At 39.6% G+C, this 16,587-nt stretch overlaps 1 protein-coding gene across 11 annotated transcripts in view; it reads left to right on the top strand.

Annotated features, from left to right (window-relative positions):
* The window catches only part of PIEZO2 (piezo type mechanosensitive ion channel component 2), a 320,203-nt gene extending 304,181 nt beyond the window's left edge, over nt 1–16,022 (top strand). For all 11 annotated transcript variants that reach the window (XM_083826665.1, XM_083826663.1, XM_083826662.1 and 8 more), the window contains 9 exons: nt 1,070–1,228; nt 2,550–2,697; nt 4,824–5,012; nt 5,487–5,579; nt 6,964–7,136; nt 9,007–9,123; nt 11,158–11,237; nt 12,575–12,755; nt 13,667–16,022. In XM_083826665.1, coding sequence (XP_083682791.1) covers nt 1,070–1,228; nt 2,550–2,697; nt 4,824–5,012; nt 5,487–5,579; nt 6,964–7,136; nt 9,007–9,123; nt 11,158–11,237; nt 12,575–12,755; nt 13,667–13,919 — 1,393 coding nt within the window. In that variant the 3' untranslated portion in view covers nt 13,920–16,022. The remainder of the gene's footprint in view (nt 1–1,069; nt 1,229–2,549; nt 2,698–4,823; nt 5,013–5,486; nt 5,580–6,963; nt 7,137–9,006; nt 9,124–11,157; nt 11,238–12,574; nt 12,756–13,666) is intronic.
* Nucleotides 16,023–16,587: the final 565 nt, after the last annotated feature.

The following is a 16,587-nucleotide window of genomic DNA, read 5'->3' as shown; positions in this document are numbered from 1 at the left end:
ATCTCAAACCTGCAGCTGAAGCTCCTGTGGCCCTTATAAATTAGGCTGACACTTAAAAGCACATGCACATTTCTTAATTGCAATAATTTTGTGAGATATAATTGCAAACAGTGGATAATGTCTGGTTCACAAACCCTGTCCATTGTGCTGTTCCAGCATGTTATTGGGCTGCTGTCAGAAGGGGCAAATGTTCACCAAGATGGTTAGGGGGGTAGAGCATATGATATGTGTGAAGAGGTTGGGTGAATAGTGTTAGTTTAGCCTGCAGAACTTGATGACTTGTCTTCACTGACCGGTTAAAGAGAGCATTAAGGCGAAATTAAGCTGCTTTCAGAGGTGCAAGAAGCCATATAGGCAAGAAGCCACAAGATAGAAAAAGGGAATTTATGCTAGATATGATGACAAATCTTTTCACCATGACAGTAGTGCTCCATGGCATTTGACGATTGCTCCATGACTAGAGCAGTTTGCACAGACAGGCTGTGGGATCTTCATCTTCAGAGATATTCAAAACTCAGCTGGACAGGTCCCTGAACAATTTGGTGTGATTAGACGTGATTCAAGCAGGGAATGATGCAAAAGATGGTCTTCAGAGGTCGCTCCAACCTAATTCCTTATATGAGTCCATGATGTCGGAGGTACCTCCATGAATACAAATTACCATTAAAGCTGCTTAGAGTCATTGTGGATGTCAACCATTTGAACATTGAAGAGAAACAGTGTCTACCCAGGACTTGCAGGGCATGTGTCGTTGTAGAGGCCCCTGTGGTGTAGCTAGGCACCTCTAGTGTCTGGAGGGACAGAGCGCTGCCCCAGAGCCATCACTCACAGGGAGCCTGTTCCCACTCTCTCGCCGTGACCCTGAGGTGATTACGGATGCTGTTTATAGACTTCCTCCTCCAGATTCTTTCAAACAGTGTGTCACCAATGCAGCAGGGTCAGAGGCCAAAGGTTTTTCACCAGTTCTCAGGAAAGGGAAGCTGCCAGGAGCACAAAACATTTCAAGCTAATTCTGTCATACACACGTACAATGCTCATCGTTTTCCTTTATCTGTCTTTTCCATTACAGGAAATTTAGCCAGAACACTGTTGCCCAGCTCTGGTATTTTGTGAAATGTGTTTATTTTGGCTTATCAGCATATCAGATACGCTGTGGATATCCAACTCGTGTTCTAGGCAACTTCCTCACTAAAAGTTATAACTATGTGAACCTGTTCTTATTTCAAGGGTAAGTCTAGACCTACTGCCCTAGTCCATTCTTCCATGAAATAAGGACCTGTTATCGTGAGATGGGGTTATTCATGACTTCTCTTCACAAGCTGCTGGAAATGAGACAGTAAATCTTTCACACCATACTGCTATGTCTGTGCCACATGTCCCCTGCAGTCCAGAAGGGAAAAAAACAATTTCAGGAATGCAAATTGCAGAAAAATCAGTCTCCTGTCGTAAGCCTGACTTACCAGTCTGACACTCAGGGCCCTTTTTTAACACCTGTAAGAAATCACTTCTGTGAAAGAGATAGGGGCTACAACATTATGTAATGTTATTTGTTCTATAATCCTAAATAGTAGCAAGGCAACAAATCCTGAACAAGTCATTGGAGCAGGCTTACAGGCTGCAGGTGGAAAGGAGAATAAAGTGAGAGAGCGTACATATGAGAAATAAAATCTTTGCATCAAAAGATGTTTCCTTTGTGTACCTTTTGGAAAATGCTGCACATTTGAAGCTCTTCAGGGTTAGGAATGCTGGTGCAATAACAAAAACAGCCTCGCCTCAGAGTGAAAGGTGGCATTAGGGTTGTGCTGTTACCATGATGTTGTGATTAAGCTAGTTCAAAGCATATACATATTTCACAGAACAGATGGAATAGTCTCAGCGTTTTCCCAATATTTTCAGTATGGGTTGTGTCATTCCAGTAGAAAGAGCTATAGAAGAAAGCTTTCTTCACATGAAGTATTCTTTGTGACCTGGCCAAGCAGAGAAGTGTGGAACTAGTAAAGGAAATGGTGCACTTTGAAAAGCTGCTCTGTGCATGTTGCTTTCTTGTTAGCCCACCTTCTTCTGCTGCTTAATCCTGAGTCATAAAGCCCAATCCTGTATGCAGTTGAGGACTGCCCAGCTACTGTAAAGAAACAATGCACCACTTGGTGTAAGGAGGCATAAAATGAAGTCCCACCATTCTGCGGACAGGCCAGTCTATGTTCTTCTATGCCTTCAGATCAGAGGAATTTGGGTGTACAGGGAATTCTGTTTTGTACCATTCCATCAGTTCCTCATGTACAATTGCTAGGTGTAATGATGCAAAAGCATGTTTATGGCCTCACAGGGGGCCCTAGAGGAACATGAGCTGTGGCAAAAGATATCACCCTCAAAACATCAGTATTAGTCATACAGTCTAAGGATATGATTGCATTGTATTTGTAAAAATTCCGGTTAAACTGTCTTTAAATACTGGTTTATTTCTCCCTTTTGTGATATATACAGTTATTGTGCTCATTAAATGTGATCCCTCCACTTCTGACTAATCGTCAGTTGTGCTCTCCCTTCAGATTCCGCCTGGTTCCATTTTTGACCGAGCTGAGAGCAGTAATGGACTGGGTTTGGACTGATACCACTCTCAGTCTTTCCAGCTGGATCTGTGTTGAAGATATCTATGCTCATATATTCATCCTGAAGTGCTGGCGAGAATCAGAAAAAGTAAGGAAGCCCCATATGACTGATCGAGGCCTTCTCTCCCCTGTGCCGAAATGAAGAAAAGTAATCATGAGTCCCTAAATAACTGGGAAATCCACCATAAAGCCAGTTTGTTAGAAGATACACCTGGTGTTCATGTTCAGAAATATTCAGACTATTGGGTACTTTAAGTTAGTTGGCAGTCACCACAAGTGAAATTTCAAATGGTTTCTCCTTTACACCTGATTTTTCCACCATTAATGTGAATTCCACAAACATGTGGCTGCTAGTTTAATTGCATGCCCGAATTTCAAGACAGGGATTGAAAGGCCTCATATTTACAGACTCACATTGTGCATAACAACTAAATGAGTAACTCGCAGTAGCAGGGAAACTGTAGCTCTAAAGAAAGGTCAGGACAAGGCAGAGCTCACACCTCCATCATGTAGATCCCAGGGATGCTTGTTTCATGTAACTGCAGAGGGAACTCATCTGGCTCCTCTGCCTTGAGAGAGGATCCGCACATCCAAAAAGACTGCAAAAAAAAAACAAATAAAACCACCATTTGTGTGACTGAAGTTTCAGCCTCTTTAATTCATTTAAGCTTCAGCTCAAATTAAACTTGCAAATTCTGGATTCCTTATAAGCACTATAAAGATTGCAACCATATGCTTGCTTATTTGCCAATTTGAAAAAGAAATTAAGCATTCTTTTAAGAGTGACCCAACCAGTCAGAAATTGTACATCTGCAATGAAATGGCTGTATTTTCAAGTGTTACTGACGTACTACTACTTTTATTATAATCCTGTCTCTTAATGGCACTTACTTTCCAAGTATGTCAGTTAGATTAACTTAGAGCTGAAGTGCACACAGATCTTGTATGTAGACTTTTTGGGTTTGACTTAACATTTCTGCTGTGAATGGAGTGTCATCAGAGGCTTTGGGAGTCAGAGAAATAATAACCCAGATCTGCTTTGACTGTCCATTGTACTGCATTTTTTCACCTTCCAACAGGATCACTCTGCATAATATGTAGCGTAGATCTAATGTAGGAAGACTTCCAAGTCTGAGCATGCATGTGTGTGCCAATGCCATGTAGCAAAATCACTACCTAACTATCACTACTATAACTATCACTACTTTATGGGTGTTGTTCAAGGTACTTTAGTTCTCTGTCTCTCACTCACATTGAGTGGTATGCCTAAGTACTTTGGCTCTTAGAGTCTCTGAGCTGTTGTGTAACAGCATTAAAGGTGCCTGAACTAATCTCATACGGACAAATAATGTGCCCCTGGTGATCTTGATATGATATTTTAATGAAAACAGTATTTTGTAGTGCAAGACAAATGATTTGATACAATGCTTTTGAAAAGTAGCTAATTTGTTTTATATATAGCATTGTATTACAAATTTAATATTCTCCTAGGGCTTTATGGATTCGTGTTGTAAAGCAAGAACAATTTCCTGAAAGCCGGATTCCTGGCATGTGTCTGAGGTGCAGTGTAATTCACTGCATCTTGATTTTGCACATGCAGTACGCAGTGTGTGGAAGGCAGGATCCTAAAACACTGTAGCATTAAGTCCTATAACAAAACATTACAGTGATGGTAAGACATTTTACAGGATGGGTACTCTTCTATTAAAGTATTCAGTGATGAGGTCAATAACAGAGGGAATTATGGGCAAGGGGAAACAATGTGTTGTATGACTTGCTTTGTAAAGAGAAGGATAAAAGCAAGATCATTTTTGCTCAAGAAGCTAAGAAATGGAAGGATGTCACATCCGCACTGTCAAGATTTTAGGGACAGCAGCAAAGCTTGAGGCATTGTTTAAATGTAGTTGGTGTGGCAATTACCCATTTTTTCCCTTCTTTATGGCCATAAAGAATAAAAAACAGAGAGGTTTACAATATTTTTCACACCAGACACACACTTGACATGGGTTCTTCTGGCACTGTTCTCTGTAGTTGCCAGAAATTCATTGCGTGTGCAGGTTTGGCTAAAAATCTCAACATAACTGACTTGATAATGGGTAACAGATGACAACAGAAAATCAGAATCCTTAAGATCAATATTCATTCACTCATCAAATCATACCAAGTGTTCCACTGATAGAAGAGACATTACCATGTTGCTGTTTGCTTTTGCAGAGATATCCCCAGCCAAGAGGCCAGAAGAAAAAGAAAGTTGTGAAGTATGGAATGGGTGGCATGATTATCGTCTTGCTGATTTGTATTGTCTGGTTCCCACTGCTCTTCATGTCTTTAATCAAATCTGTTGCAGGCATCACGAACAAGCCTCTAGATGTATCAATCACAATAACTCTAGGAGGTTATCAGGTAAAAAAGAAGACAGGCTAAAAGAAATCTCTGTTTTTGCACTGTATTTCCTTGTGCTCTTTCTTATTCCTTGCATTAAATTTTCTGACTGAAACTCTCCTGGCTTATGCAAAAATCAGACAAACTCCCACAAGTCCTTTGGCTTTTAAGCCCTTTGGCTTAAAAACATGTTTGTTCATCACTGATATAAAAGATTACCTTCACTTGCCAGTTAAAAACAGAACCTGCTGGCAGTTTAATCTGAATAAATTATCCTACATCAGGAAAACTTGGGTAACTGATTACAGGTCCCCATGGTAAATGTGAGATAATTAATTGGAGGTAGCTTGCTTCTTAGTGGAATAATTTCATAGTCTTCTCCTGTTGAAATGAGTACCATAATTGTCTTGGACTGTGAAGTACAGGATGCTGTACTGTGTATGTAGCAAATGATGTGAAGCAAATGTGACAAGTGTGTGTTCTTTTGTTTCCCAGCCTATTTTTACAATGAGTGCTCAACAGAATCAGCTCAAGAATTTGAATCAGACTGATTTCAATGCGTTTCTGGGAAGCTATAGGGGTAACACTGTAAGTGAAATGTAGACTACCTCATTACTTAAAAATGTATGCATGTTTCCATGGAGGCTATTTGTGAGTTTTGTTTATGTAGTCAAGTGGTCAGCAGCACCGCTATCATTTGGAAGATGTGTCCATAAAGGGAGTTTGCACTAGTTTGAACAGATCATTTGTCAAGACAGGACTGGGATATAAAGTGAAAAGTTACCATTAATTAAAGCATCTTTGCACAAAATCATGGAAGACAGACAGAAGCTGCAGTTGTCCTGTCATCCGAATAGAAACCTTCCCTCTAAAGGACACAAACCTTCAGGAGGTGTGGTGCTGTTGGTGTAGTGCCAAAACAAATGTATTCTGGGGACACAACACTGTTAGCACTTTTAAGCTCCATGCTCCTTCCTGTAGTGCATGTGGCTTTCACCTCCCAGTGACGAGACATGGTGCTGTCAAAAGGAAGTGTGTATGGCCTGGAAAAGTGTTGATATTAAAATGCCTTAGTTTAAACACAGTCTCAATATTTCATGGTGCACTATGCACAAAGTTATCATTATTTTATATAGAGAAAAAAAAGACTAGTATTTAGCAGAAACTGTTGCATTACTAAAATAATCAGATTTTGATCAGATACTACTTTAAAGAAGTACTTCCTTCTAACCCATTCAAGAATTAACACCTTTTAATATTAGATGCTACCAAATAGCCTGGGTATTATAACAGTAATATTGCAGTCTTGATACACTTTGAAAGTTAAGGGTTTCAAGTTGCCTTAACACTTGCAGACATTTTTCTATGCTGAAAGATGCTTGACAAAAGAAAAAGTACAATTTTAATAAAAATATGAAAACTAATAAGAGGTGGCAGGTGACTTGTGCCCCCTGACTATTACCAGAAGTTCTGAAAGCATCTGCCATCCCACAGTGGCCAGGCTTGGTATATCACTCACACAGTGACCTATATTTTGTGGTGACCACTGATACTGTTTGGAGTTTCAGTGAAGCTGTCAGAGGTACCAGCCAAAACTGGTGTGGACTGAGAGCTGCTTGGCCTATTGGATCCAGGCATATAAATGGGGTTATTAGAAACTAAAGAAAACAAGATTAAATATACTTTACAGAGTTTACCTGATGAACTTTCAAACCCATTTTGGCTGACTTGACCATCATACTTATTCTTTGAACAGCTAGGCCATTTTTGGTTTGCCTTCTTGGGTTGGTTACGCTTAGTCTATTCCTGTCCCCATCTAAAGCCCCAGCTGATACCTAACAAAGCAATCAGTGTAAAACAATGCAATTCTGATTAATTGAACATTTGCAGTTCTGCCTGATCAGGAAATGTGGTTGTGAGTCTTGTGAACATCACAGCATTGAACGATTCTTTTCCTCTTCTGCAACTACAGGCTGCTTTGCAGTTTCTAGAGGGCTATGGAAAAGAAGATATAACTCTTGCAGATCTAGAAGGGAATTCAAACTCCTTGTGGACCATCAGCCCTCCCAGTAGAGAGAAAATGATACAGGGACTGCTGGATTTTTCAGCTGAGTTCACTGTAGTTCTTTCATGGAGCATTCAAAGGTAATTAATATGACAGCTATAAAATTTATGTATCATTTGCCAAGCTTTTGTTGAGCAGAACAGTTGAATACTTCCACACTGCATTTTTTGGTTTAGTTTTTCAGTTCATTCTATTGTACTTCAAACCAAAAAAAAAAATGTGGGAGTGAGAAAGGTAGAGAGTGGTGACTTTTGTTACACAGGAAAACTTTTGTTGCCTTTTTTTCTCAAGAAATAAATAGAGAAATGGAGCTACTTCCAAGTAGATGATTTAAAAAGGCAGGGTGGAGTTTTCAATAGGACCTGAGTGGGAGGAGGGAAAAGTAAAAAAACGTAAGTCACTTTTAGATGGAGATGTTCAAATAAACTTTGCCTCAGACAACAACATTGTTAGTGTTTTGGGGAACTGAAGACATAGACATAATTAAGGCAGAAACCAACAAGGAAATAGAAACACTCTCTTTTTAAGGGAATCTCAAACTTACACAAAGCTATATTTTAAATATACATATACTTGGAGCCATTGTTCTGCCACTCAGCACAGATCCACTTTTTGAGACTTTTGCCCATTTACTTGTGGTGACTTGGCCTGAGTGAAATACTGCTTTACAATGAAGTTTTTGCAAGAGCCAGCCTAGAAAGTACTTTAGCTGGATACATGCTGAAACACACCAAGTCACCAGGATGGCTTCTTGGCTACCGCCTGCCACCTGAGACTGGGCTAAACTGGAAATGAACTGCTATTGCAGCCCCTTTATCTACATGGTTTTCTGGAATTAGACGCTTGGTTGTTATAGCAATCCCCAGCAAAAGACCATGCACAAGAAGCAAGTCAGCTGAATCACTGTGGGAGCTCTGAACATGCTGGGTCAGTCCTGACAGTCAAAAATAGGTTTGTAATGAATCTGCACTCTTTATTCAACTTTATTTGACACCCCCCCCCCCCCCATTTTCCTAGAAGTATACAATATTAAGCCAGTGAATTACATCCCCCATTCATTTCTGAACCTTAAATTAATTTTTAATGCCTCTACTCAATTTGCCAGTATACTTACCTAACTATGAACATTCATACACTGGATTTCAAAAAGACCTTTTTCACCCTCAAATTATACCCTGTGGATTATATTGCAACCATGAATGACTGAAAGCGGTAAAGGCTTACCATGGGGTCCTTCCACTTTTTCTCTGTAAAGGGAAACTGCTGTCTTTCACCTAGGCCAGGAGACCACAAGCAGCTGTAAAACAAGCCTCCTGTATCCCTCAGGCAGCATATATGCTTTCTGCCCTTGCACATCATTTGCTGGGAGAACTTCTCTGCAGCCCCCAGCAGCCCAGAGGTTGCCTCACCCAGCTGCTGCATCCCAACCTCAAGGCACAACACAAGACGTGGTGCAAAAGCTGATCCTGGTCCAGCTGCATTCTGCAGCTGGCATGGGGGTCCTGTCAGCCTGTTAGACACACATTTCTGCTGGGCCAAGGTGGGGTTTCAGGAACCTGTAGCTGGCTGCTGAATCCTCAGTGCCCCTGGGACAGGATGTATGTAGACTGGCAGTCCTGTTGCCCGAAGTCTGAGCAGGCATCCTCCCTCCCCTATTCTGGTTTGACTGACATAATGAGCAAAATAACATCGGTCTATCACCATTAATGAACGCAAAAGAATAGATAGGAAAAAAAAAAAAACACCTTTAAGAGTGCTATGTGTCCTCTGGGACACATATGCACCATCTTGGGTACAGGTAGTATGACGCTTGCTGTTTAGCAAAGATTGGGATGGACAGGATCAGTGTGGTTAGACTGGTTAGACAACCAACTCTAGAGTTCAGCGAACACACATTTAGGCTCTGCTCTTACTGTAAGATGACTGTCTGTCTCCCTTTTACTTAAACAGAAATCTCACTCTTGGTGCCAAAGCAGAAATAGCATCAGATAAACTTACCTTTGGCCTACCAGAGAAAACCAGAAGAGACATTGCTACAATGATGTCTGGGAAGCAATTGGAAAAGGTGTAAGTTATTTTCTTTGCCTATTTATATGCAAACCTTCTGTTTTAATCCTAGTATCTTAAGGAGGTGAGGCTTGTGCAAACATACGGTTTGTCTGCCCATCTATCCACCTCTAAAACTTTGAAGCCTTGTTCACAGAGCCCAAAAGCATTGAAGTCACAGAATAATAACGTTGCTTTAAAGGTAAAGGGGTGCGTTTTGGTTTTTTTTTTTCGTAATAAATTTAGACTGAGAAGACTGTGAATACTGGAACACCACCTACAAGCATGGTGAAGCTATTAGTTGATTTTCTTTGATTTATTGGATAAGCACAGTTCATTGCAGCATATTCTTAGTTAAACTCTCCTCTGAGTTACTTGAGTTCAACTTGATTTGAGGAAGTTATGTTGATTAATTTTTCATTCTAAATAACCTTCCAGACAGTATTTCTCAGTGTCATTCTTGAATGGTACTAGATTGGCAAGGAAGTGTTAAATCACTCTAGTCAAAGGGTAACATCTGCAGTCATTTCTGACATCAGATCTTTTCCTGTAATGGAAATTTGCAAGGCAGTAAGAGCATTCTCTTCATCTGAATATTAAACATTATTGTATAGATGTAGCCTTATAGCATTAACAGCAGTGATGCCTCCTTTCAAGTTTAAAAGGAGTCTGGCTCTTCCTCCTGGTCACTGAGAATTACTTTACAGCAGTAGTCTCTAAATATTGTTAGGCCAACACATTGTCCCTGAAGGCTGCCTGATCTAATTTGTGGCCACAAGACTTGAAAAGTTAAAGCTGAGGTCAACTGGGAGAATGAAAACTCTGACTGGTTCATATCTCTTAGTAGGTGGAAATCAGATGTCTTTTCTGTAGCACAGCTATTTTTCTGCACCCACGCACACTTGTACATCCAAACAGACTGCTGTTCCACATCTGATCATTGCATTTAAAGAATATTTTGTGCATCTTTTATTTTTTTACCCTGTGAGGATACAGAAATATTTCCTAGGGTGATTTCCTAGAGTAGTGTCAAGGAGGGTAGATTTTCCTCCTTTGTGGGAAGATGTAATCCGTCTGTAATTCTCTCTTTGCAGGAAGCAAACAGCAGCACAGAAGATAGAGCTGTATTTGCCCATGTTGCAATAATATTGTTGATTTAATCATTTTTAACTTTGTCATAAAGGAAAAATGTTTGTGGCAGCTAGTAGACATTTGACAACCTCAGCAGGAGCTTTCTGCCACCACCTCTGCTGGGACAACTTAGCTGCTGAGCTTTTACCTATCCACTGGGCCTGCTGGAGCAGTCATGAAGGACTTTAAATTGGCCACCTCTGTTCTTCCACAGCCTAGCATATGCAATGTAGCAGTATCAGAGGACTTCCCTGAGAGCTCCCCTTTCCTAGAAATTTTCACTCACATGAGGGAAAAGTTAGGACAGCATCTGTGCTTTTAATTACATTTCTCGCTCTCAGGATGCTGGTAATCTATCCTATTTAAGGTACTTTTAATTTTGAGTCCAATGGAAGAACTTCCACAAACATCTTTCTTTTTAAATTTGAAATCCTCCAGATAATACAAACTGTGAAAATATTTCACAATAAAAGATTCTGGGAAGAATTTTCACTCTTTTCAGGTGTTATTATTTAAACATCTTTTAATTCTGAAGTAATAAATGTTCTCACTACATATTTTTCAAGCTTGTTTACTACCGGTGATGTGTTGCCATTCTTTGTGCTGCTAATGTAGCTGACTATAAAAGCAGCTTTGTTAAAAACGTGAACAAAATATAAATCCTACATTCCTTGCAAACACACATGCCCCAGGTGTGTGGGATTCATGGCATGTGAAAGGGGACATTATGGATGGAGCTCCCTGCTGAAGCACTGACAGAACATAGTTAATAAATCCAGCTAACTTTCAGATGTGGCATCTGAACACTATAAAATCATAGTTTAAGCCAAGAATTACTGGGAACTGTGTATAGCTCTGTTAGGTATTTCTAAATTATTTTAGAGGTATAAAAATATGAAATATTTGCTTTCTCATTTTTTCCAGAACATTAGAGACAGTGTATCCATACTACATCAAGGCTCCTAGTGATTCTCTGGCAAAACCCATAAAGCAGCTATTGACAGGTATGTATCCAGGCCATGGAAAACAGAGCACAGTTGAAAGAAGTGCAACACAGTGCTCAAACTTGCACATTTGCTGAACTGTTACGGGGCACCTCAAGCTGAAATACTCTTGCAGTCATTTCTACCTGGTGCCTACAAGGTTGGGGAGACATGAGGTAATAGAGTTCAAGGCAGAAAATGCATCTGGATGTACTTTAGCTTTGTATTTAACAGTAAGGACTCTATAGATTAAAAGTCCAGCTCTTCAAGTCTGCTTTCAGAAATTGCTTTCCCTTGTTTCCTGAGAAACTGATGACAAGTTGCACTTCTCTGCATCTCTTTAATACTTTACCACAAATAGTAGTGCTGTGTGTTTGCAAATGTAGCTCCTCTACTTGAATAATGATTTTTTTAATCTATTCCTTCCTTATTGGCTCCAAAGAATCCAATTTAGATATAAATAGGGAAATTCAAAGTTCCAAATCAGAATGTGTATAAATACTCATAGACATACATAGTACATACATGTGTACATATGCACATATGAAAAACTTGTTGGGTTGGAAGAGTAGGAACAAGTCTGTACCTAAGAATACTTTGCTCAGCAGAAGTTAAATTTGGCACTCAGGCCTTTTCTTGATCATTGTGTAGTCCATTACAGTTCAAGGTTGAGTGAGCATGTTTATATTAAGTGGGAAAAATAATTCTTGAGAGTGAGTCTAGCTTTATGTGTTACCAGTGCTTCACTGTCATTAGTCAATTTCTGTCCTAAAAAAACACTCTTAATTTGGGATTCTTCTAAAGGACTTTAATGTCTACACTGCTAATGTAGGGTCCCCAGAAATCAGGAGGGCCAGGGTTCAGCTCCTGTCTGTATGATCATTATGCATAATAGAACAGTATGCTTTTCTTGATATAAAAGAATAATATATTTTATACCCAAAAGTAATGATTTGCAGTGGTAGTGTCACTCGGATATGCAGAACCTAATCACTCACTATACCTCCAAGTGTTTCTTAGGCCGGAAATGTAAACATGCTGCCTGTCGTTGACTCTACAGCTTGAAAATACTTGAATGATCTGTCAGTTGTACAGAAGGAAATGTAGGTGATGTGAAACATTTTATTTATTTAATTTAGGGAAGGAAAATCATAACATAGATATAGTACTTTTGTACAGAAATACTGTAAAATTGGTTCTAAGAGAGTTATAACAAACATTTACTCCTACATTGCTCAGTCATTTTATCATGCAAGTTGTTAAAGTATCTGACTGGAATCATTTTAACTTCTGTAGGTTTTGGTAATATATATTAACATTTCTGGTGTTTTTTGTTTTTTGTTTTTTTTTTTCAATAGACTGCAGATGGGAGAACATTACGGTTTCCCTGGTCAAAAATGTGTCCGATGAGGGAGTTCGTGAGTGGTGGGTTTTGAATCAGCTTGGGAAAAGATATAAAACATCTGAAGAGAGTCTTGAACTCTTCATATTCAGTGATAAAGTCAGTCCACCAAGCCTTGGATTCTTGGCTGGCTATGGGTAAGAAGGAATCTTTTATGTAAAATTAAAATAGTGTAGATATGATAGAAGTAGAGGTGACTTCATTTGCTTTTGAGGGTGTATGTTATTTCTTCTTTGTTGTTGTAATGTTTGAACCTCCAGAAATGGGCTTCTGTGGGAGTTACAAATTTACATCTATTACTGTTACCTATAAAAGGCTTCATATTTTTAAAGAAATGATGTAACCCTTGATATCTACTCTCCAGTGGGGGAAAAAAAAAAAAAGGCAGAAGAAGCACCCTTCACACCAATTTCCTACTAGAATAAAGTCATTCAAATGATGTTAGTTTAACTACAAGTCAAGTTCTGCCAAAACTCTGACCAGTTTCAGCAACCTTCCTAATCTCATGCATGTGGCCAGGACTCTGGGTGTGAAGCAGTTATGAAATACAACTTCACAGACAGAGGAAGTCATGAGACTGTACCTCCCTGAGAGATATGCCTTGCTAGCATCATTTTGGAGGACTCCTCATTGGAGATTTATCATGGGAGGTCAGGTAAGCATTAGTCTGTCACCACCGACATGTACTTTAATAAAAAATGTTAGGTGTGAAATCTGGCAAATTGCTTCCATTTAGTAGTCAGAAATTGTGATATTTCCCTCTGTTGCTTCCAAGCTGTAGCAGACAGGACATGAGACCATCATCACCAACGACTGAGGCTAAATCACCTAAGGCAGCAGCCTCAGCAGTGTATGTTCACAGATTTCTATAGTGTTTGAAGAGACCTTATTTTCCTTCATCCTACAGCACAGCAGAAACAGAACCCTAATTATAAATTAATGTTCACTCTGCTGATAGACTGCAATTAGCCGTGTAGATGAGCTCCCTCTCACTTGACTGACCCTTTTTCAAGGCATGGTTTGAACTCTTTCCATTCTTACTTTTCAGCATCATGGGACTATACGCATCGGTTGTCCTGGTGATAGGAAAGTTCGTCCGTGAATTTTTCAGCGGGATCTCTCACTCTATCATGTTTGAGGAGCTACCCAATGTAGACCGAATCTTGAAGCTGTGTACTGACATTTTCTTAGTACGAGAGACTGGAGAACTGGAACTAGAAGAAGACCTGTATGCCAAACTAATATTCCTGTATCGCTCACCAGAGACAATGATCAAGTGGACTAGGGAAAAAACTAATTGATCTCTTTGGTGTCACACTGCGAATCAAGTTGATTTCATCTGAATTTTAAAGAAAAAAAGCACAATATTCTCTTAAGAGCTAAGCCTTTTATAGTTAGGTAGCAATGATTTTTCACTGAAGGAGTCCTGGAAGCTACGGCCTTAGGAATCCATGCTGCCTTTCAAATTAAGGATCGACAGTGAAGAAAGTTGGATGATTTGCTGTTTTTAATGTGCCACTCCTCTACAATCTGGGGACTGCTTTGTAATTTAATCAGCAAAAAGTTTGCGTCTGTGTCTGGCTAATTTAATTTTCCAGACAATAATTATTACCCTCAAAGAGAAAAGAAAGGAGTGAACCCACAGATGACTCCAGTGTAACTTCCTAACCTTTTCTGGAGCCATGTAGATTGGATTGTGCAATATGCTGTTGTACATCACTGACTTTCAAGCTACAGTAATGGGACGCTGACTAGCCTTCAGGACACCCAAGACCCAGAGCCCCAGTGGGAACTGAAGACATTCTAGCCATACCCATTTGTAGAAAAGCAGAGGTTTTGATGTACAAAGGACACTGTGGACAAACCTCTGTTAGCAAAAAGAATACAAGTAACAATCTCTTTAAATGCCTTATTTTATTTGTACAGTCACAGAAAACATTTCCACCAAACATCAATGACTTTTCTCAGGAAAAAAAAAAAAAAGCAACTGAAACTTGACACTTCGTCAAGGGTAACTAACGGCTAGAATAATTATGGTGAAATATTGGGATGTTCTGCTGGGCCATTTTCTTCAAAGTTACCGCTTTCCATTAGATGAGAAAAGAAAGTGAATTCAATGACCTAAGGAGCTACTTCATTTCTTATAACCCTTTAAAGACTGAATAGTGTGTGCTTCTCTCTGCTTCCCATGACATGCTTTTTCCCATTTCAGTGATTTAAGGCAACCATTGTTTTGCTGTTAGCCAATATTCTTCTTCCAGTGTTTCAGGTATACAAAAATGTTTACATATTCCAAGTCACATTTTTACATCTGAGACGGGTTTTTTTTAAGTTCCCAAATGTAGACATACATATGAGCTTGGAAAATGGCCTTTTTTCTTAAATTACTATTATTAGTGACACAAATGGCTCATTAAAGATCATTGTAGCATGAAAATTTACATTTGCAATGTAGGTTTCATTCCATGTTAAAAAAATTATTGAGAAAAAAAGATCATTGAGTGGGTAGGGTATGTTAAAAGGGTATACTGTGTAGTTTTGATTCAGTAATGACTTAAAATAAAGCACATGTTGCAAAGTCATTTTAGAAGTATTTTTTCCTCTGCCTTTTTACATGAAATGGGAAAAGTTTGACATTCTTCTAACTCTGTGACAAATAAATCTCTTTCTTGTAGTTAGCTGCTATTTATTATATGAATAATTAGTTAATCACCGGAAGGAAGATAATACAACATAATTTTCTGGCACATTTTACTGCAGAACTTCATAAAACAGCACAACTGAATGAAGTCGCAACATACTCTGCTCAGTGCTTCCATGACAAATGCTGTCACATCCATTCTATACTGTGAAAACCAACATTTTGAGCACCATGAAGTGCACAAAATAAAAGTCGCTTCATCGTATTGTAACAATAAAATCATTTGGTGACTGGAACTCACTGGAAGACAACCTGATTTCCTCTAAGTGTAATGGAAAGGTGGCTCCTCATATAGCCAGGCAGCATTCCCTGGTGGAGGGTTTTGCCTCATTTCTTTCATACAACCTGTGAATGAAAATCAAAATATACAGGGCAGCCCTGACATAGGATCCAACAGGGATGCTAAAATGTCCTTTGTGGTTAGATGGATCCTTATCTGTGTTCAGTAACTTTAAGGAGGCAACACTGGAAGGAGAAGAGTGAAGGGTGTAATGTGGTTCTGAAAGTACCAGCAGCAGAACCATGCTGGCCATAGTTGGCCTTGGCTCACTTTTTGGCTCCCTCTCTTTAACAGGCACTTACTTTCTGGTGAGAAAACTCTGTCTGCGGTATGAGCTGTACAGTTATTTGAGCTTTGCAGAAATGTGCTGCTCTTTCTTTCATGGATTGATCAAACTTTGAAAATAAAAGAGTTCTTCTGTTGTTTTTTTTTTTTTTTCAAAACAATCTATAGTAAAATTGGTGACATACGGACTGGATACATGACTGCAACAGATGGAAAGTGTACTGCTAATTTCCACCCTTTGAGCCCAACCATCCAGCTAAAGTTGAACTGGCAGCCACTTTCTAGTGATATCCTCTAGGGAATCAATATCAGGGCCAGTACCGTGTAATGACTTTACTAACAACCCGCAGGATGACTTAGAGCACAATCTCAATGAGTTTGTGGCCCACACCAAACCTGGGGCTGGTGAGATTTATAATAACGTACATGTGTCAACTGCCCTGCTGGGGATGGAGAGAGTGGTTGATGCAGTGGAGGGCAGGACGGCCTTTCAAAGGGGCCTCAAGATGCTTGAGAAATGAGCTGCTGTGTGCTTCTTGAAGTCCAATGAAGTCATAAAGACCTGCATCTGAGGTAGACTTACCCCATGCAGCATTTCAGACTGGGTAGTGGGTAGGAAAGAGCTTTGAAATAAAAGGGCCCAGCAGGGAGGAGGAGGGCAAGGGGGGTTGTGTGTATATCAACAGCGTGCCCTTGAAGCAAG

This window comes from Anser anser (assembly GCF_964211835.1).
Source record: "Anser anser genome assembly, chromosome: 2".
NCBI classification, from domain to species: domain Eukaryota; kingdom Metazoa; phylum Chordata; class Aves; order Anseriformes; family Anatidae; genus Anser; species Anser anser.
This window is presented reverse-complemented; position numbering and strand designations above follow the sequence as displayed.